Source organism: Brassica rapa, chromosome A10, assembly GCF_000309985.2.
Source record: "Brassica rapa cultivar Chiifu-401-42 chromosome A10, CAAS_Brap_v3.01, whole genome shotgun sequence".
Lineage (NCBI taxonomy): Eukaryota > Viridiplantae > Streptophyta > Magnoliopsida > Brassicales > Brassicaceae > Brassica > Brassica rapa.
In genome coordinates this window covers 8,906,840-8,929,488 of record NC_024804.2, presented here as the reverse complement: position 1 = coordinate 8,929,488, position 22,649 = coordinate 8,906,840, and the positions used below count along the sequence as shown (strand labels likewise).

At 34.9% G+C, this 22,649-nt stretch overlaps 1 protein-coding gene across 2 annotated transcripts; it reads right to left on the bottom strand.

The window, feature by feature from the left end:
- Window positions 1-595: 595 nt before the first annotated feature.
- LOC103833426 lies at window positions 596-20,969 on the bottom strand. 2 transcript variants are annotated; one of them, XM_033282193.1, is made up of 3 exons: window positions 20,724-20,969; window positions 20,442-20,641; window positions 596-20,358 (listed from the first exon to the last, which is right to left on the bottom strand). In XM_033282193.1, exon 3 carries the CDS (start codon window positions 1,754-1,756, stop codon window positions 653-655), a length of 1,104 nt encoding a protein of 367 aa, XP_033138084.1. In that variant the 5' UTR covers window positions 1,757-20,358; window positions 20,442-20,641; window positions 20,724-20,969; the 3' UTR covers window positions 596-652. The 2 variants fall into 2 exon arrangements, with proteins under 2 accessions (XP_033138084.1, XP_033138083.1); XM_033282192.1 differs by having other exon boundaries at window positions 596-20,641.
- Window positions 20,970-22,649: the final 1,680 nt, after the last annotated feature.

Genomic DNA, 22,649 nt, shown 5'->3' with positions numbered 1-22,649 from the left:
CTGAAGCTATTATGATTCGTTCCAGAATCATGGCTCCTCCTTTCATCGAATCCTAGCGGCGGCATTCTATTTCTTGGAGGTGACATGAAACCTATTTCTTGATCTTCAAGAAACCGTTCATGGAAAGGAAACCTCACGCTCTCCATCATCCTCTCCTCGGCTCTAAACCCATCATGAGGATGAGATAATCTATCTCCACCGTTCCACGGGACTGGAGAACGACTTCTAGATCTCCTAAAGACAGGAGAGTTACCTCTTCCTCTCCTATTACCACTCATCCAGTTGTGCATCCGACCATAAAACTGGTTATTATCACCGTGCCTGCCTCTCAATAAACGATCCCCACCATTTGAAGACCTTCTGAACCGACCACCGCGGTATCCCCCATTTGAGAAACGTTTACGTACATAACCATCGGGTTGTGATCCTTGTCCGGACCCTGATCCTGATTGATCAAAGCCGCCCATCATACCTAGATTTTCAGGGTGTCGAGGCTCGAGCACATAGGGAGGTCTGGAACCTGAACCACTAAAGTATCCTCTACCAGAACTCCTTTCATGTCTCCCAAAACACTTATATGGAGACATTCTCAATTCTTCATTATCATCAGATCTGAAACAAAAAGGACCATTACTAGGTTAATAATGAACTATTAAAAAGTAAAATTACCTAAAGATGAGGCATGGAAAGAAAAAACTTGCCTTGTCCTTGGGATGGCATCATGCGAAGGCAAGTCCTTAGATGGTCTCGACACAAACCTCCTTGAAGAAGAAGAAGACCGCTTCTTAAGATGCAAATCATTCATGCGAGCCACATCATTCTTCTCTACGTCCCTTCTGTTATGAGCCTCTCCAATTCTCAATGCATCATGAGATTTACGCTCTAATGGTCCCAGCTTAGTCTCTGCCAAGATTCTCTTACCAGAATCATTCATCTTGTTGTCATTATTTTCAGCCATGGAGTAGAATCCTTCATCTTCAACCTTATTTTTCCCCCTACGGTATGGCTCCCTTAATTCTCCATCCTCAAGCGGGGAATTATAACCAGATTTGAACTTATTTCCATTTCTAGCAGCTGCTTCAGCCTTAGGACCACATGCTGATGAAAACTTTTCTTGCCCAGCTGATACAACAAAACCATCAATAGGTTGGCTCACTCTAGGAGGCATTGGATTTGTGATTGCTCCCTTCACATCTTTTTCAGAGGCATCATTTTCTACATCACAAGGTGGACCCCAAGCATCCATAGAAACATTTAAGTCCCAGTGTAACCTTAAATTCTTTTTCTCAGTGGCTTCACTGACCGATGATTTATCTGACTTTATGACAACTCCACTATCAGGTGCAAAATTTTCACTTTCACTTGCTCCCTTAGTAGCTATTATCATCCCTCCTACGCTTGCTATGCCCTTCGCAGCCAAATCAAGCGAAGACTTTTCAGGAGCTACATAATCCTTTTTGCCTCGCCCCACCTGATCTGTGGAACCAACCGCATGGGGAAATATGGTCGAGCCATCTTGCTGCTGAACAACAGGTTCTTCAGAAGGCAGACGGTCAACAGCTGGTGCAAGATCATTTCTCAAATTACACGCAGCATCCGCAAGTAACGCAATACCAGAAAAGTCAGGACCACTGCTATCATTCTTTGGGTTTAACTTCCAAACATGGTTGATCTCCGGCCTATGTTCTGAGATTCCACGTCGACCACATGACTTTCTTGGTGACATGGAGGCAACCATCATTCCCCGCTTTTTCATTGGAACATGCCTTACTCTTTCTGCCACATGCTTACCTAGAAGCTGCCATAAACAGAAAGGATCGAATCAGATATATGTCAGTGTAGTGAGACCGTGAGGAACACAAAGAAAAGGGGAAAAAACCTTTCCAGGCTCTGACTCATTTGCCATTGTGCCTGATGAACTCTTGTCTTTGTTCTCAACATCTGAGTCTGCAACTCGTACAATTGCTTTCTCTTCACGCCTTGTTGAACTTTTGCTACCTTTCGCCATCCAAGGAAGCTCACTGTCATTGGTACTCTTAAGCTCACCACAGTTGGTTTTTGCCATGCTTCAATAAAATAATATTCCATTAATAAACCATATATGAAATAATACAAAACATAACCAGGAGCTATTGTCTATTGTCTATTATAGAATATATCACTGTAGATATACTTCACAGCTTAAAAACTAGTTAAAGACTCTATGAGCTCTTACCTGAAAATAATATCCATGACTTTGAAGAACATTTTAACAAACATTCTTGGTATTAAAAGCATAACAATCTAGCATTTATTTCAGTTTTCATCCAATTATATCTGACTCAAGATCATTGTCTGCACACCCTTGATCAAAAGGGAAGAATAAATGTTCATCAGTCGTGCAATGACATAAGAAGGCAAGATCCATAAAAAAAAACTGTCATTGCGAAACTTCTTTCATTTTTAATCATGAAACACATCGATTCCTAAGCCTATCATAAAAAGTCGTACATAGATGAATCAGAGGGACCACGAGTTCATATATATATATTAAACTATTAATCTAAATATATAGATAATATCTAGATGGTACAGATCTCAGAGAATGGTAACATGGATTAGATTTGATATCTCGATGAATTTCACCTCTATAAAATTTCATAGATTCAAATCCACCAACAACTTTTTCGACCTTGCGTGACAACTGATATTACTAATACTCACTAATTGACCCAATACTAATAATTTCTTTGTCATTTTAAAACTGATATGGCTGCTTGCAATAAGAATATATAATAATTATATATACATAAATTATTTGAATACAGTAAATATATGTTTACCTTTATACGATTTCTTTTCCTCAAAACTTTGGAAGCACCTGCAAGTTCAGAAAAAAAAATGTACGTATAAATTAACAATGTTGAATTTAAAATGTTGACATCATTTCGTGATAAAAAGCATGTCGAGAAACAAAAACTAAGAAACAGTCAACAGATTTTATGAGAAAGAAAACATATTCTTACCAACTCCTAAGATCTAATGCAAGTATGTGTATGTGGTCAGCCTTCTTCAGTTTGAGCACTTATAAACTGTATACATCTCAAAATCTATGGTTCTGATTATAAGTCAAACATATGATATTGAATGCAAAAAGAAACATATTGAATATTACCATTCAAAATGAAAATGAAATAGTGTATGTAAATTATATAAATCAATTAAAAAGTTTCCATTTTCTTTTCCTTACAGAATATGTTACCAAACTAAATAATGTTAAGTCAACCAAAATATTATGTTCAGTGCTGAATGAGTCATGTCATAAACTTTTCTTTCCCTTAATTCTTAGTTTAGGGGTCATCAAAATAAAGAAAGTTGGAATAAAAACAAGTGTTGTTACCTCAATTGGAAATATATGTAAGCAAAAATGTTCCATGAAGAATTGACATCTCTGATAAAATCCTCTATTTATTATTTGAAAATCATTTTGAAGGTAAAAGTTAATGTGCCAGTTACCACAATGATTTTAATAAAAAAATAGTTGACATATATATCCATAATAATTCTCACAAAAAGCTGACATGTCATCACTTTATGCATTTTCACAAAACACATTAAATAACAATTTTCTCAAAATTAATTACAATAAATCACATCAAATTTCATCGTCAAATTCCCTTAAGATAACATAATATATTTTCCATACTAATCGTAATACATTTTCAAAAGTCAAAAGTCCCATTACAAGAAATCATATTTTTTACGAGGGTAATATTCTTTGTAAATTCGTTGTAAAATGGGTGTTTCGTTGTTAAACGTCCGTCGTATGAAGGTTTCGTCATAAACACGTGGTAAAGTTTACGAAGAATGTTTTCCTCGTAAAACGGAAGGAAACATTTTGTCGTAAACGAGACGTAACATTTTGTTGTAAAGTACTCGTATTATTTCGATGTAAAGTACTCGTATTATTTCGATGTAACTCCATGTAACATTTACGAGGATTTTACAATGCTGCCCATGTAAGCTCCATGTAAACGTTACGACGATGTTACGAGGATTTTGTTGTAAATTCCATGTAAAATTTACAACGAATTCTCGTTGTTTCTTACCATATAATATTAAATAAAAATAAAAATGTTATTTAAAATTTTAAATTTTAAAAATTTTAAATATAAAATGAAATATGAAAATGAAAACATATTTTAAAAAACTATTTAAAAGTCCTAACATAATATTTAAATTCATAATACAAAACGAAGCAAATAAAAAAACTACTACATATTATCAAAGTAGTCGGTGGCGGTGCTCGGTTGAGAACGGTCTGGATCGGCATCTTCGAAATTCCGTATTGGCATCCTGAGAGCTGCTCGTCTCTCATTTAGTGCTCGCTGCATAGTCGGGTTTCCCACCGCCATCACGTCCGGCAGATCCTCAAGAGAGTCTAAACGATCCTGCTGGTTATCTATCCGAGCTCTCATCTGAGAGTTCTCTTCATCCCGTCTCGAAGCGTATGACGCAGTTGCTTTAGCAACTTCGTTAACAGAACCTATGCCCACCGTCCGTCCCTTTTTTTAGGAGCCACCTATACAAACATGTTAATATAGTTAAATTTTATTAAATAGCTAAATTTATTTAAATAAATTTATAAAGTTTTACCTCTTCGAATATCCTGTCGACCTTTTCGGTGGTCAGTTTGACGGGTAATCCATTGGGAGACTGCTGGGTTAATTGCATCTCCCGCTCTTCAACCCGAGAAGCCACTGCGTTGAAGAGTTTCTCGGATGCCGGATCCACAAAAATTCCGTCCGATGTGGCGTGAGTCTTCTTAAATAGATCAGACAGAGATGGTAAGACTCCCGTCTTCTCATACTACAAACAAAAAAATTAAATAAAAATAAACATTAAAATTCAAATTAATTAAAAAATTCAAAATAAATATTAGAAACAACTTACAGCTTCTAGACGGATCCCGGCGTGAGGTTTTTGTCCGGTTCTGTGAACCATGGGCAAATGAGTATCTTTGTCCATCGTTCTTCGGGAAGCGGAGCAGGAGTTGGCCTTACAGATCGAAGAGGGTAGCTTCCAAAAGGCGATGAGATCATCCCCATACTTCCTTCGTGAGCTCGGTGGGCTTTCCGTCATAACCGTAGATCTCCCACTTGTCCGTCCAATCGGAGCCAGTGTTGCAAAGGTGGGTCTTTACCTTTGCAACGAACTCCCTCTTCACCCTCTCGGTGATTCCCAAGGACCAGTGCCACCTTTGCTGAAACAAACAAAATTTTGAAAAAACTAAAATAAATATTTAATTAGATATAAATATATAATTAGATTTTTTTTTAAAAATATATTACCGCAAAACATTTAAACCAAGTCGTCCTAACGTGGTCTGGAGTCTTGCTCCAATTCGGGTAGGCTCCGTCGTAGTAGCCCTTGACCATCTCCGACACGCTCCGGCCAACACGGTTGCTCGCCTCAAACCTGAAAAGAGAACCTAGTTGTTTAAAAAAAATTAATGTACTAAAAAATAATAAGTTACCAATAAGTTCCCGGCGGTCTATCGGGATCCAGAACATCCAAGCCCTCTTGTCTAGACTGGGCGAGCAAATCCTCCACTGTATATCTTGCGTATGGGGCAGATGGAGGCACACGCAAATCTGGATGAACTGCGCCTGCAGGAACAGGCTGAGGTGCAGCGGCTGGAGGAGGAGGTGGGGGAGGCATATGAGGTACAGGAGGAGGAGGAGGACTCCAAGAAAATCTCTGAGATTTCTGTGAGTCCGGAACTGCCTCGGAAGATGATAGACCGGAAGAAAATGTCCCAACACCATCATGAAACATCTGAGAGTAAGTAAGTGCAACTGGCTTTCTTCTGGAACTCATCTAAATTTCTTAAAAAATTACAGTTAGTTTTATCATTAACGACATAATTTAAAAATATTATTCTGATACCTAACTAATTTAAAAATATTAGTCTGATACTAACCACTTAAAATTAGAGAGAGAGAGAGAGAGAGGTTACCTTAGAGGAGTGGAGAGGGGTTTGGGAGGAATGAACGAGCTTGGCTCGTTCTGAGGTGTCGCGTACATATAAGAAAAGACATTCCTCGTAAAGTCGTCATAAAGTTACAACGAAGTTACCAGGCCCGTATTTTTTCAGTTACGACGAAATTACCAGGCCCCTTTTTTTATTTACGACTAATTTACCATGCCCGTGTTTTTAACTTTACAACGAATTTATGTGGAAAATTTACGACGAATTTATGTGGAACGCTCATGCTTTTTTCATTTACGACGAATTTACTAGGCATGTGTTTTTGTTAACGACGACTTTACGAGGCTTAACCCTAAACCCAGAAACCTGAAAACCTAAACCCCAAAATCATTTATCTTATAACACCATCTTCTTCTTTACATCTTCTTCCTCTTTATCTCTTTATCCAACTTAAACCCTAATCTCCACATTAATTTTTTAAAACCAAAAGAAAACATATTATATAAAACAACATATGTTACATATACATTAAAATAAGAAAATGAAAAAGAAAAACAACATTTGTTACACATATATTAAAATGAAAAAATGAAAAAGAAAAACAACATTTGTTACATAGATTACATCATTCTGAATCGTTTTCGTTCTCATCAAGATCAGTACAATGATCATCGTCGCTTCCATCGAACTCGTCTTCACGTGCTTCATCTGTCACATCTTCGGAAAGATATTCATATTGTTGATTTTCCGGATCGATCAAAAAGATTTCATTAAGTTGTTGATCATGTACGTCAACTTCATTGATAGTGTCTTCTTCTTGCAAAGGTGGTTCTTCTCCAGCAACAATTCATCCACAATGTGTAATTTTTATAATAGCTAACCAATTTATCCCAGAACTTCAAAGGCGAGGGTATGTAAGGAAGCTAACTTGCTCGGCTTGAAAAGCTAGGATGAAAGGCTCGAACTTGCTGTATCTTCTCCCAGAATTGACATCCACAACACCAAATTTGTTAACACGAACACCTTGGTTCACAACGGGGTTGAACCATTCACATTTGAAGAGGACGCATTTTAGCTTCAATAACCCCGAAAATTCAACTTCAATAATCACCTGCAAGATCCATAAAAGTTTGTTTCGCCTTTCACACATATTCCGTTGTTACTTGTTGCCCGATGTCTCCCATTCTCGTATGTGTGAAAGGTAAAACCTCGTGTGAAATACATAGGTGATGTGGTGACCTTTGCTACTGAACCTTGGACCAAATCATGAAACCCTATGGGGTAAATATGGATCGTCATACTCAACCTACAAAAAGCATCACCGTTAAAATTATCTTAAAGCATCACTGTTAAAATGAGATATATATATATATACATGTGATTTTAACCACTTGACAAAGTGCTTATCTTTCCGTGCGTCCACCTCAGTTGAGGATATTACTGGTATTGCTTCTTCAACTTGAGATACAAACATGCTGCAAATAAAATGAATGCTTTAGAGCATATATAATTAACAATTTTCATATAATTAACATTCACAAGAATATTTACCTCTCAAAGGAACGGATTACTGCATCCTTGCAGTTGAGCAAAATATAAGTGTGGGGACTATGCTTATGTTCTTCACATGACCACTATACATCTTTCAGTTTACCACCAAACCGTCCAGTTTGACAGAAAATGTCAGGAATGCCATCAACTGCATATGATGTCGGTACTCCTCCATCATCATATTTTCTAGGAACTTTTTTTCTTGTACGAACGGTTGGAGCAAAGTAGTATGATTTGAAGTTAGATGTTTCTGCTGTCAAACTCCCAACAACTATTGAACCTTCGACCTTTGCAAGATTTCTTGATTTTCCCTTCAAATGTTTCATAGAACGCTCATACGGATACATCCATCTATTGTGAACAGGTCCACGAAGCAATGCTTCATACGGGAGGTGGACAACTACATGCTCCATGACGTCAAAAATGAAGGCGGAAATATCTTCTCCATATTGCACAATATGATCGGAATGTTCTCATGAAGTTGTTCGATGACTTCTTCCTTGAACGTACGTGTGCTAAGATCTCTGAAGAAGGCTCTGATGGCTGTATATTGCAAAAGTAACTCAATTAATAACATTTCATAACATATGTACATATATTATAAATTAATATTTACTTGCAATTGCTTCATGTACATTTGTTGGTAGGAGTTCGGCAAAGGTAAATGGAAGTAGTCGTTGCATAAACACATGACAATCATGACTCTTTATTCCTGAGAACTTTTGACCTCGTTCAACACATCTTGACATATTAGAAACATAACCATCAGGGAACTTAACTTCTAATGCAACCCAGTCAAAAAAAAGTTGTTTTGGCTTCTGATGACAACCGAAAGATAGGAACATGAATGTTTCCATTGCTCTTGATATGTAACTCCCTTCTTGAGCAAATATACGGTAAGTCCATACGGACGTTCAGTATTGTATTCATGATGTTGTCAAAAAAATTCTTCTCTATATGCATCACATCGAGGTTGTGACGTAAAAGAAAATCCTTCCAGTAAGGTAACTCCCAAAATATATTATTCTTATGCCAATTGTGCGCCACAACATACCCATCAGGCATATTTCCAGGAACATGCCAGTTTCCACTACACTTAACTGTTTCCTGAGCTCCGTAATAATCAATGTCCGATTCGATCTGTTGGCCAATGAAATATGGAGGAGGACTGTCTCTGACAACTCTTTTGTACCTAAAAAATGTCATATTTCTTATGTACAGATGAGAAATGGGAAGAAAGCAACGATGACAATCAAACCAACAACTCTTCCTACCATTCTTCAGTTGAAAAGCATCCGTCGATCCAAGATAATATGGACAAGATAATCTTTCATGTGTTGTCCAATCAGACGACATCCCATAAGCAGGAAAGTCACTTATCGTCCACAACAGAACTGCTCGCATCGTAAAATTATTTTTCAACGAACAATCATACGCCATCACCCCTTCTGACCACAACTCCTTTAGCTCTTGTAACAATGGTTGAAGAAAAACATCTAGCGACCGTTTTTGGATGCTTCGGCCCAGGGATTAATATGGTTAAGAACAAAAATTCTTGTTCCATGCACATTCTCGGCGGCAGATTGTGCGGCGTAATAATGACCGACCACAAAGAATATTGTCTCCCAGACATTCCAAAATGGACTAAATACATTGGTGCATAACCCAAGATAAATGTTCCAAATATTTCTACTGAAATCTGGGACTACCTTGTTGAAATGTCTCCACGCTCTTGCATCTGATGGATGAGCGACCTCGCCATCCCTCTGGACATGTTCGGCATACTACCTCATCGATGCAACAGTCCTCTCAGATTGATATAATCTTTTTAACATGTCTGTAATTGGTAAGTACCACATCCTTCGGTACGATACCCTATTCTTCCCACGTCCTTGCGGTTTGAATCGGTTTCTTGCAAAATCGACACTCTTCTAGCTTCTCATCATCTTTTCAGTAGATCATGAATTGTCAATGCAAACATCTATAATCTCCAACGGTAACCCAAGACAATAAACCAATTTCTGAATCTCATAATAAGATTCAGCAGACACGTTGTCTTCTGGCAAATACTCTTTAAACAACTCCGCCCATGCATCCATGCAATTCTCAGGTAAATTATGATCCGTTTTAAAAATACATCATCCTAGCTGCTAGAGACAATTTAGAGAAGACCTTTTCTACAACCAGTGTAGATTGGTTGATTTACAGCATCTAGCATTTCATAAAACCTTTTTGCATCCAAATTCGATTCTTCTTCAATTCCAGTCATCAGCTATTGTTGTAGTTGTTTCTAAAAATGCATCAGTAATCATGTCTTGAACCCCTTGTTCAAAAAATCGGACACCTGGCCGATTACGCAAACGATTAAACGTGATTCGGGATGGGACCGTGGCGAGGTGAGGCAGTTCGGTGACATTCTACGCTCGGCCACGTAAGTGACGTGGAATATGTATAAATGAAAAAGCGTCCGATTAATAAGAAAAAAAATGCTACGCATAACTTTTACTTCCTCGGCATAATAAAATTTGGCCCAAATATTTGGAACTATTTGTCCAGCCCAAGCTCAAAAAATCATTAACCACATCTTTACCAACTCTCTTCTCTTCTCCCGACAACAAAATCTCTAAAATTCTAAGAAACCCTAATTGTGAAAAACAATAAGATTTTGACAAAGACTCAACGTAATCTATATCACCTTCATATATGACCCTTTGTTGAATAAAAATATAACATCCAGTAGATTCAATGCAACCATGATTTACTTTAGTTGAATGACCAGTAGATTCAATAACATTTACAATAAATAATTCTTTAGAATGTATAAAAAAGTTATATTTTTTTGTGTTAATGACAAATACAATTATATTTTATATCCATTATGGTATATATTTATAAATCTATGAATTTTAATACCAACGATATTTTATACATAAATATGTATTATACATACAAAGTCGTATTTTACGTATAAATGAAGTATTATACATATAAAAATACAAAAAAATTATTTTCTGCATACTCCCCGAGTTTTTTCCGCTTTTCTAATAAATCGCTAGGCCCGGGTGCGCCGTACGCGTAGCACCTAGCGAGTTTCCGAACAAGGCTTGAACTCTATCATGATCTACCATCTGCTCTTCTTGATGGTAATTATATTCATTATGCAAATGATTAGGTTTTTCATTATTACCAGCATTTTCAAAATTATTATTACTATTACTAGTGTCATTTCCACCATAACTCTCTCCGTGTTGATACCAAATATAATATTATGGTGTAAATCCTACGTTTACTAAATGTTTCCATACAGTTTTACTACGTGCAAATTTTGAATTCTTGCATTTTCGACAAGGACAAAACATCTTACCGCTTTCCTGCATGATCGGTGAAGAGTCCGCCTGGTACATGAATGTCGCTAGTCTGCTCAGAAATGCATTCGTCACTCACTCTTCCGAATCTTTATGGGAATACATCCAACTCCGTAACTCGTAAATATTAGCGCCATCCGCCATTTTGTTTGGGAATTTTTTTTTGGAAATTTTTTTGGGGAATTGTTTCGGGCATTTTTTTAAAAAAAAAATTTGAATTTTTTTTTCAGAATTTTTTTCTTATTTTCCTTTGTGTGTTATGAGAGAATGAGTCGTAAGAAATGACATATATACAGAAAATATTTCGAGTTTGGTAGGTGAAGTATAACAATGATTTTACTAGGAAAACTTTACTAGGGTTTTACATAAGTTTTACAAGAAATTCACAATGAAATTAGGCAATTCAAAGTGCATTGAATACACGTTTTCACCAATAAATAACGGTAACATGTTTCATCGTAATATCCTCGTAAATTTACGACAAATATTGTTCGCGATGTACTTTCGTCGTAAATTTACAAGGCATTTACGACGAAACGTTTTCTTTGTAATTTTACGTCTACATTATGATGAATTTCCATTTTGTCTCACAACATCTTCGTAAATTACTTGTAAGTTAATTTACGAGGAAAAAATTTCCTTGTAACTTTTCGTCGTTACGGAGACGTTTTTTCTGTAGTGATCCCTTACACAAATGTATTAATCATACACATTGAGAAGTTTATAATAAGAAGAATCGAGTTCGTAATTATTTTATTATAGAGTATATATAATATTAAATATATTTAATGCCATAATAATATGATTTTTTGCTTCATATTGATTCTCAAAAACAAAACTGACGTGTCATCACGCATTCTCCCAAAACACATTAAAAAATAAAATCACAAAATTAATTAAAATAAATCACATCAAATTCATCGTCTAAATTCCCTTAGTAAAACATAATATATTTTCCATATTAATCTTAATACATTTTCAACCAGTCAATATTCCCTTACAAAATGTATTAATCACACACGCTGATAAGTTTATAATAAGAAGAATCGAGTTCGTAATTATTTTGTAAAGTATGAATAAGCATTTGTGGTAACATTTGGACAAAAAATATTATGCATGACTAAATATAGTTTTATGCTAACTCTATTGACCTTTTTAAGCAATATATAATTATAACTATTTATTTACTTTTACATTACATACTTTTTACTTATATAACTTATTGAAATTTTATAATAAGAACAATCAAGTTGTGCTTGGTAATCATTTGGAAAATACTCATTCATATTCATTGTACATGTTACAAACAATAACTTATCTTTCAGAAAACATTTATATAGAACTATATAATTGTTCTTCTACGTGTTTTTAAATTTATCATCTATAATTTTAATTACTTTATCTACGTGTATTTAATGTTTTCTTCTTTAATTTTGAATGGGTTTAATTACATAATCTAAACCCTAAAAGAATCAAAATGGTTTAGTCTAAAGTCAAATTGTTTGTACTGTATTCAAATGTGTATTGTATTTTGAGCGTGTATATAAGTAATAAATATTTGGCAATATTCATAATTTCCTTTCCTTTGGGTATGTTAATGTATATACCCTAAACTTTTTTTTTTGTCAACCTACCCTAAACTATTCAACTATTGTATTATAGACTGTAATATAAAAATATATTTAATGTATGCATGATTTTTTTTGCTTGTTTAAGAAGTTTATATCGAGGCGGTGAGTTTTGAAAATATTTAATATATCGTTTGACTAGGTTAATACATAGTTTGCAAGTTCTTAATATTTTTATGATTAACACATGATTATGATTAACACATGATGTGTTAGTTTGTGGTATTGGAAAGTATTAGTTTGTGATATTGGAAATTAATTTTAAATCCGAAATTTCGATAAGGTCCAATACTTAAAATTATTTTATTTTTATGTAAATGATTCAAATTTCCCAAATTTATCATCTATTATTTGGATATATTACCAGCGTAAAGCCAGATTATTACGTAGTTAATATAATCTTGGCTTTTTAGATATGAGAGAATTACAGACTTTGGACAAAATTTCATGTAATCCAAAACATAAAGCTGCAACAAATACTCGTTTCAAAATTTTAATTCTACTTTATAATTCTTAAATAATAAAATACATATATCATAGTTTAAATATACTTATGAACATATCACTCTGATGAATAATCAAAACACTACATGCTAATTTAGTATCAGAGATGTTGAATAACAAATGTCGAGACTCTCTAGGCGCCGCATGCGGTTGAGTAGGGCTTAGTGTCGAATTAATTAATCAGAGATTATACATGTATAATAAGGAGTATTTTTATAGTTTTTATCTGTTTTTGGATTTATATATTAATAATGTGCACAATAAGAGTTGTTGTAATATAGTTATATCAGTATTCTAAAATACGGTCTAGACGTCCGTTTAGGCGGCGTTTAGGCACTACACGGTAGCCTACCGTACTATTTTTATGTTATACAGTGTTTTATGCGGTTTTATATAATTTGGGTGAATAACAGCATTTAGGCGGATATTATGTATAGTCTAGGCGGATTTTAAGCATAATATTCAAAAAAATAAACTATTAATATTATTATTATATTTTATTAATGTTATTATTTATATTATTTTTACTTAATTTATATATTTATATGATTGTAGATATTAGTATAATTGTTGCAAAATCATTTTAAATTTATCATCTTTATTATTTAAAATAGGTTTAATTTTTATAATTTTAAACTAGTTATATATGTTAAACTATATACTTATACATAAAATTGGATTTAAAATATATTTATAATCATTTTTTGTAAAAATCATGTATATATTAGTTTTATATTTATATTTTGTATAAAAATATATATTCATATATACACCGTTTACGCCTCCGCCTGTACGGTTATGCGCTATACATTTATCTAATGCGTAATGAACGCGTTTTAGAACGCCGAGTCTAATGGTTAGTGGCAAGTATATTAAACAGTTATACTCGGGTTCGGACAGAGTTAGGCCCAGTTTTTCATTTATAGAAAACAATTACGTTGTGACAAAAAAAAAAAAAAAAAACAATTACGTTAAATAAATTTTAGAAGAACAAAATTAGCCATGTCTTCGACCTTACCCTGCAATTTTTCAGCAACTTGCAGTGGTTTTTCATATTTTCACGGTTTCACAAATATTTCTACTTATTCTTGTAAGTTTTGATCAAAATGTATCAAATCAAACACGCAGATATGATTTGAAACTTATAATCGTCAAAAACAGTGATTTTTTTTATCTTCGATTTAAAGGCCGAATAACACTAATCTGGCACGGCTCTAGCCCGAATCACGCTTTTCCGTTGATAAACCGTTCTAACTTGAACCCAGGTCCAACTGTAAACTGTAAGTGCACTTTTTTATTTTTTTTTCTTATGGACCAAAACTCAGTACCGCTGTTTGAAATAAGTAAAATATATATCGGGATTTGGCCCATTGTTTCAAAGTGTACTTATTTTTAACTTTTTCTCATGGTCCAAAACCTAATATATATTTTACTTTGTTTTGTTTGGATCGCTTGACGGTTTAATTTTTTTTTTAAATGCTGAATAATTGAACAATTGTGTTATTACAAACAATGAAAAATATTACATACGATTCTACGGCTGATAATTCTATTTGCATTATGAGGATTTACGCATGAGTGCATCACAAAAGCCGTTCTATTGGATCCATGTTTGGCGATACCCCTTGCACCATGCTGCAAATCTCATGTAAGCTTTTGTCTCTATTTACTCGCATAATTTCATCTTCTCTGAGACTCGAAACTCAGAACTTCTGGTGTAGAATCATTAATAAACTCACCAATGAATCTTCACAGTTTAATTTAGTTACTAGATTTTGACATACACTTTGAAAGACTGAGATTATTTTTTTGTTGATAAAACTATTAATATGTTTGTTACTTCATAATCAAATGAAAAATCTATTTATTCAACCTGTTTGTCCTTGATATATATTTTACATATTCGATTGAATAACCCAAAAAATGGTAATTGTAAAATGTCTACTCATTAATTGTATATTGGTTTAGGATAGTCGACTTAATTGAAACTTTTAAATATAGATTTTAAAATCAATTAAAATTAATTAAATAGGATTTATGTAAATTTATAGTTTTGTAAGCACATATATTTAGTAGATTTATGTCATTTATTCTATGATTTTGAAATATGTTTCAATATAAAGAGTAGCTGTAACATTTTTCAAATTGTTTTTCTTATTATTATAAATTGTTTTTAGAAAATGAGATCGTTGTGGTTTTTGTTTTAAATTAAAACTTATATCAGGTCTCTTTTCGATGATAATGTCAACACGTATAGATATTTTAAAATATTGAAAATATTTTAACATATAATTTTTTTTTATTTTAGTTATAACATAATTTCAGATGTTAAAATATACGGAAATATATTTTTAAACGTATTGAATCTTGGGTATAATTTTTATTTAGTACTGACATATCTTTAGTTATATTTTATATATAAGTACTATAATTTATGAAATATCTTTAGTTATATTTTATATATAAGTACTATAATTTATGAATATATCAGATAAAATTTATTCTACTATAATTTATTATATTTGAAATTTTATACTTGTGTCTAAAATTTGAAAAAGTGATACCATGTGATAATTGTGAATCGATTGTGTATAATAGCATGAAATTAAGTGATGGTATTATACTATCCTCTATATACTAATTGAGAAACGTTTTTAAGTTGTGACTTATGTTTTAGTGTTTGTGTCATAACTTCGGCCTCCACACAAATCATATTTAAAAAAAAAATTATTAGAGTAATCACATAATAAATTTAGCTATATGGAAGAGTACTCATAATCAAGAAACATGAAACTGAAATTACTAGCATATCTGTTTGAAAAGAACAGAATTAAGTCATAAGACTACATAAGTCTGAAAACAACAAGTGTCTGAAAATAACAAAAGTTTGAAAATAACCAGCAACGAGTGCAACTTCATCATGAAATCTTCAAGTCTGCGTTTGTTGAGTTTGAGAAGGTCCTTCATCAGGATCGACTGCAACTTTATCATGTGATATAGTTGTTTTATGCTTCCTAGGTGGACGAGGTTGACAAGGAACTCCAGGATTAGGACACTTAGAAGCGTTATGTTTAGGAAAACCACACCTTGAACAATGCATCACACGGTTGTGACCAGTTACTTTTTTCCTTTGTTGAAGACTCGTTAACTCCTTTGATTCTTTGTTGAGGTTTCTTCTTGAGCCCTTTGGAGATCTCTCTTGGTGGCGCTTGTATTGTTGAATCACCAGATGGAATCTTAAACGTGATCCCTTTTACTGGTTTGATCGAGTCTGAGTATTAATTGATGTTGCCACTTAGAAGTCAAATACCAATCAGACACCAAATTGTCGGTCTTATATGTCTTCTTTTGATCCAAAACGAAACGAAGCGCATGTCTGCAGGGAATCCCACTCAAATACCACCATCTCCTACAGCTACATGTATTTGCTCTCATATCAACTGCATACCGCATTCCATCTTCAGAGACCTCGAACTCACCAGTAGGTCCAGGAAGAGATTTACAATACTTCCTATATTTTGTCTTAGATGCTATCATCTTAGTATCCTTCAAGCTGAACTTTCCTTTGTAATCCGTGACTATCTTCTTCCTTAAATCAATACGTTTCATAGCTAATCTTCTCATTGTCTCTAGCATCTCCACCAATGGCATTGCACGTGCCTTCTCTAGTGTCCTATTATAAGGCTCTGGATTGTTGTTGAGAGCATCTTCACAACAAAGAGCAGTCAAGAAAGAGGCTATGCTACAAGTCTCGGGTCTTCTGGCCATCAAATCTGCATAAACTTCTTTGTCATACTCTTCTAACACTTTCAAACTTGATTTGTAGTCAGCTTCATTGTGACTTTCAACAACACTCCAAAACAACTTTTTCAACTGAGGCTTGTTAGGATGTAGCTTCCTTGAATTCCTGTAGATATGTCTTGCACACATTTTGTGCTCAATATTTGGCATCTCAGCATCGTCAGCTATAAGCAACCCCTAATTAGCCACCATAACAAACATAGAGACCATAAGAAAATCATTTAAGAATTAACTAAAACATATTGAATCATCACTTACCTTTTGTCGTCTGAAACAAGGGTGAAACCATCTCCATTTCCAAGATTTAAATCATTCTTCAGCTTATGCAAGAACCATGCCCATGTGTATGTGTTCTCTTTATGCACAACAGACCAAGCAAAAGGGTATATCTGGTTGTTTGCATCCCTTCCCACAGCAGCTAGAAGATGACCTTTTGTTTGTGGCTTTGAGGAAACACCCATCTATCCCAAAGATAGGTCGACATGAGGCTAGCCGTATGTCTCGGAGAACAGCAAAACAAACATAGAAACGATCAAAACCTTCAAGTCCACCAGTCCCAATGACGGACTGAAGATCAGTTGGTGATCCTTCATTTGTCATGTCCACCAAAAAAAGTGTTGAACACACACACAATTTACAAAGCTTTAAGTGAATGTCTCACCTTTTAATTTCGACTTCGTAGTCCTTAATCCTACGAAATTGTTCATCATACTTGGCTTGAAATAGATCCAAACATTTCTTCCTCGCTTTCTGACATTGGTCATCAGATGGATTCAAATCATAATGCAGCTGAATCTGATCTTGGATTGCTTTTGGTTTCATTTCCGGATCCTCCCTAACTTCATTTAAGAATAGTTTAGCTATGCGTGAATCTAACAATATCTTGCAACGTCCATCTTTGAAGCAAGTGTGGACATCTTGAAATGTCTTCACCATCCACTGAGAACACATATTCTTCATACGAACAATATATTCTCCAAGAACATGGGGTTTCTCCTTCATCCACTTCTACTCCACATATTGCCTCAGATTTTACATCGCCCCATCTCGTGAATTGAAGATTCTAACCTCCTTTTAGTGCATACTAAAATACATCATCTTTGAAGAATTTCACACTATCAAACAGTTTCCTAATATGTAACTCTCCACTGCCTCTCTTCCATCCTTGATAAGGCCGAGGATTTTCTTCTTCTTCGCCATCAGAACAAGGAGGTGTGTTTTTGTAGTTTTCATTATCTTCATCATCAGAAATCTCACCCACAGCAGCTTCAACACGTATGTCTTCTTCAAATTCACGATCTTCATTTTCATTACTATCTTCTTATGTCTCGTTATTCAGTCCCTCCGGTTCATCTTATTCTGTCTCGCCAGTCGGTCTTTCTGGTTCTCCTTCTTCATTATGTTCTTCATCATTCACATCTTCATTTTTTTTCTTCATCATTCACATCTTCATGCTCCATAAAAATTTCAATAAACTTAGTCCACTTTGAAGCTTCACACATCCTTGCAAAGCTCTGACTACCATAAATTAAGATTTTGAGATGTTTCATGGAATCATACAGTAGTTTGTACCAGATTTGCTGACCATCCATAGACATGGGAAATCATTCTTCAAACCTCTAAACAAAGCTTGAGCTTTTGTCTGAAATATATGAGTTTCACCTCCCATGTAGGAGATATCTCCACCATCACTCACAAACTTTCCACCATAACTTATCTGAAATGTGGTATCTCCTTCTTTACTGAAATTGAAAGACATTTGCAGTCAATCGCAACTAAACCCCAAGCTACAATTTTTTTTTTGAAGCCGTTAATCAATGACTTACCTCATTATTCCAGGCGAAATTCCCAGCTAACGATACACGAGTTCAGTCAAGATTGAGAGATGTTTCAGTCGACAAAAAGAACCAATCTAAATGGATTTTTTTCTGATATGTTTGCCTCTCTCTCGTCCTTTTCATAAGGTTAAGAGGAAGATGATGCATCCGTTTTTTCAACGGCGCCGTTTTACAATGGCCAAAACAGTTTAATATTTTGCCCAAATTAAGTATCACATTCGGCCCATAATATTTAAACTTTAACCTGTTATATTCTGTGTTTTTTCGGCATATTTGTATGTGAAGCTGACTAATCAGCCACATAATCATCTTAGTCAGCACTGTTAACTACGATTAAACAGTGTTTATGTCGATGTATGAATTGGTGTGAACTTTATAAATTCAGGTATGTAATTCAAATTATATATAGTTCAAGCATATATTAGCACATGAGAAAAGTGTAGGCATGTTTTTCCCAAAGACCTATAGTTCGGGCACGAGTAAGTCGTTTTCCCGTTTAGAATTGAGTAACATCTCACTTCCTGTCAACCCAACTCTTAGAAACGGACTATAACATAGTTACCAGATTCTAATCAGCCAAATCGAACCATGAAGTTAAGTAGGCAATAAAAGGAATTTGCCTTATAAAATCTTTGATTATTTAATATTTTATTTTCTTTACAATAGAAAGCATGTAAACAATTTTTTCCAGCAATTTAGAAATGTTTTACAGCAAAAAAAAAAGGCAACTGGGAGTTATTGGGGACAAATAAAAGAAACTACCAGAGGGTCCACGGAAACAAAAATTTGCTTAGAGCTTGATCAGGCGTCCGCATGGGCGTTAGTTTTTTTTATAAATTGTTTAATGACATTTAAATACACATAGGTTTTTGTTCATTTTTAAGTTCATGTACATTAGAATCGTATCCACCCAGATCTGGAAAGATCCGGCTCGAACCCCACTCGAAAGTTTATAATATCTGAACTGAGGCTAATTTTAAAACTCAAAAAACTCGATTTCCGAAAGATTTGATCCGTACCAATCGGATATATGAGTGCCCATACCTAACTAATTTTGTAAACAAATAAAAAGTATTTTGTTAACTGATTTGAATTTTTGTCTCCGATGGGAAAAAAATCATTTAAACATGTGAAATTATCATAGTTAACACGTAAAATAAATGATACCAAATTATTATGGTAAAGAAAATTAATGAAATAATTAAAAAGTGTGAACGAAAGAATGTGAAAAATATAATAAAGCACTTTAAAATAGATAAGTTTTGTTTTATATTTCTATAATAAATGCTGTCAAATTATTTGGATAATAACAATTAAATATAATAGTTAAAATAAGAAAAGAGAAGATGTAATAAATTTGTTGAAAATATAGTTCATCTTTATTTTGTACTTCAGTTAGAACTTTTGGACTCTTTTGAAATAGAGCAGAAATTTGATATGATTTAGGGAATGTGCGTAAAAACGAGGGACTTCTTTAGTAAGACTTGGCAAAGATTTCAACTTCCTCTGCTCGATTTCCTGTCATCAGACATGTTTTGATCCCTTAAGTCTGTTCAAACGGGAAACACTGAATGGTCGCACCCGTTTCTTCTTTTACCCTTTGCTCATCCGAGTCACTAGCTGACCATGGACCTCTTGCCCATTTCCCTGAAGATATTGCAACTTTGAGCTCCTCGTAGGATTTCACATCCACTATGTTACTGCACAACAACAGAAAAATTGTGGTGGGGAAGAGTCTAGTATGTGGCAAACAAGATAAGAATACAACCAAAAAAAAAAGTACATATCTCTGAATGTTACAGCCTTTTCTAGAAGTGATGATTGGATCTCATCCAGCTTCTCTTTTCCATATGATACTAACGTTGACGGCTCCATTGATATTCCAAAAACTTTCCCTGCCTTTCCCGGTATATTCCTCCTCGAGACAACAACACAGTTGCTAGATACATCGCGTGGACCAATTTCAATCCTTATAGGGACTCCCTGCAAAACCAATGAGAACCGTCAGAGCATATTGTAATCTTACTATGAGCGTTCTTTTCACTTAAGAGAGTAAGGAACGAACCTCCATCTCTCAGAAATTGAACTTCCATCCTGCGGTTCGTTCTGATGTGTCATCAAGTTTAACTCTAACCCCAGCAGCTTGGAGAACTTCTTTCACTGATGATGCAGCAGTGAGAACTCCTGTCTTCTCAGTCTCTTTTTTCCAAATCGGTACAGTCACTACCTACAGTTCCCGGTTTAACAAAATTGAAATTAAGATAACAAAAGCAAGGGAAAGTGGTTAAGAATTCTCAGAATAAATAGAAGAGATAAACCTGTATTGGAGCTATCTTGGGAGGAAGCATAAGACCAGTGTCATCTCCATGAGTCATGATAATGCCACCGACAAAACGTGTACTGACTGCCAATGATGTCTGCCACACATGTTGCCTTTCTCCATCCTCATCGTGGAACTGGCATGTTCATATATCTCATTTAACATTCTCCGGGGACGAATTTGCAAAAAGAATGTCAAAACAAGCAAAAGCGAGAGAACTTAACTCCAAACAAATTCAAAAGTCAGAAAGAGCATGACCTGCTTCCAAGATGATGGTTATGTACCTGAGTTCCAAAAGCACGAGAAAAGTTCTGCCCTAAGTTGTGGCTGGTACCAGCCTGCAAAGCCTTCCGATCTCCCATCATAGCCTCAATGGTATAGGTTGTATCAGCACCAGCAAAGGTCTCCAACTTTGATTTTCGACCAGCAATAACAGGTATGGCAGTTTGCTCAAAAGCAAATCTGGTGTAGATTTCGATCATCTGTTTGGCCTGCAATACAGCACTGAACATTCTTCACAAGAGGGTACCACACAAAAAAAAAAGATTCCATAAGCTGACCACAGCAAATATGGAGAAGAAACCTCTTTCTCTGCCTCCTCGGGAGTGGCATGAGCAGTATGACCCTCTTGCCACAGAAATTCAAGAGTCCTGATAAATGGTTTTGTCCGCATCTCCCATCTAGTGACATTGGCCCACTAAAACCCCAGAACGATGAAATTAACACTGTGCGAAGAATGATATTCAGTATTGGATTTTCTGCCCACACCTGATTGATCATGAGAGGAAGATCACGATAGCTGTGAACCCACTGGGTGATTCACAATGGTTTCACTGGTAGGCCGGACCTGCCACAACCCTCAACAATCAAAAGTCAGAACTTAGGTAATGAACTCTGGCAAGTCTCACTAACTTTTTTTTTGTGGTAAAACATACCACAAGCTTCTCTTCAAGTTCATTTCCTCCTCCAACAGTGACAAGGGCTAGTTCAGGACTAAATCCCTCAACTTGTGAATCTTCTTTCTCAATAAACGAGTACGGTATAAACTGCACCAAACATAGGAACACAACAGAAATGAGATAAAGTCTCCTTCTTTATTTGCCTCTATAATAGCATTTAGAGCTAAAACTACTCCAACCATACTCTATTTATTCCTCTAAAATAAAGATTGCTATATACGAAATAGCATTCCTTTACATTTTGCTCTATCTTTCGAGATTGCTATTTTAGAGAATTACATTGGAACATATCTCATCTCTATTATATAGAGTTCTTCTATTTTAGAGTAAAAATAGAAAATAGATTGGAGATGATCTTTTTTTTTTGTCAACTTCCATTTCATTTCAAGTGAAAATTTTACAATGGCTATGTTTGGAGCCAGGTTACAATGTATTGTTGCATACTACTCCTAGCTCTATTAGCTAGATGATCAGCATATTGAACAAAGTTCCTAGGTACCCAGTGGAAACAGAACCTATTCAATTGTGAAAGAGCTAAAATGTCTACTATATTAGGTGTTGCCTCATTGATGCTGATTTTCTTTTTACCTTCTTCTGTTTCCGTTAGATTCAAGCTCTTAAAAATCTGCAGAGAGTCACCTAGAATTGCCACGTTATTATAGCCCATGCAGTTCAACTGCTGAACAGCTAGTAGTATCGCCATTGCTTCAGC

Coding starts and splice junctions, on each gene's coding strand:
- LOC103833426 (XM_033282192.1), bottom strand. CDS start 1,756: ATGAAAAAGCGGGGAATGATGGTTGCCTCCATGTCACCAAGAAAGTCA.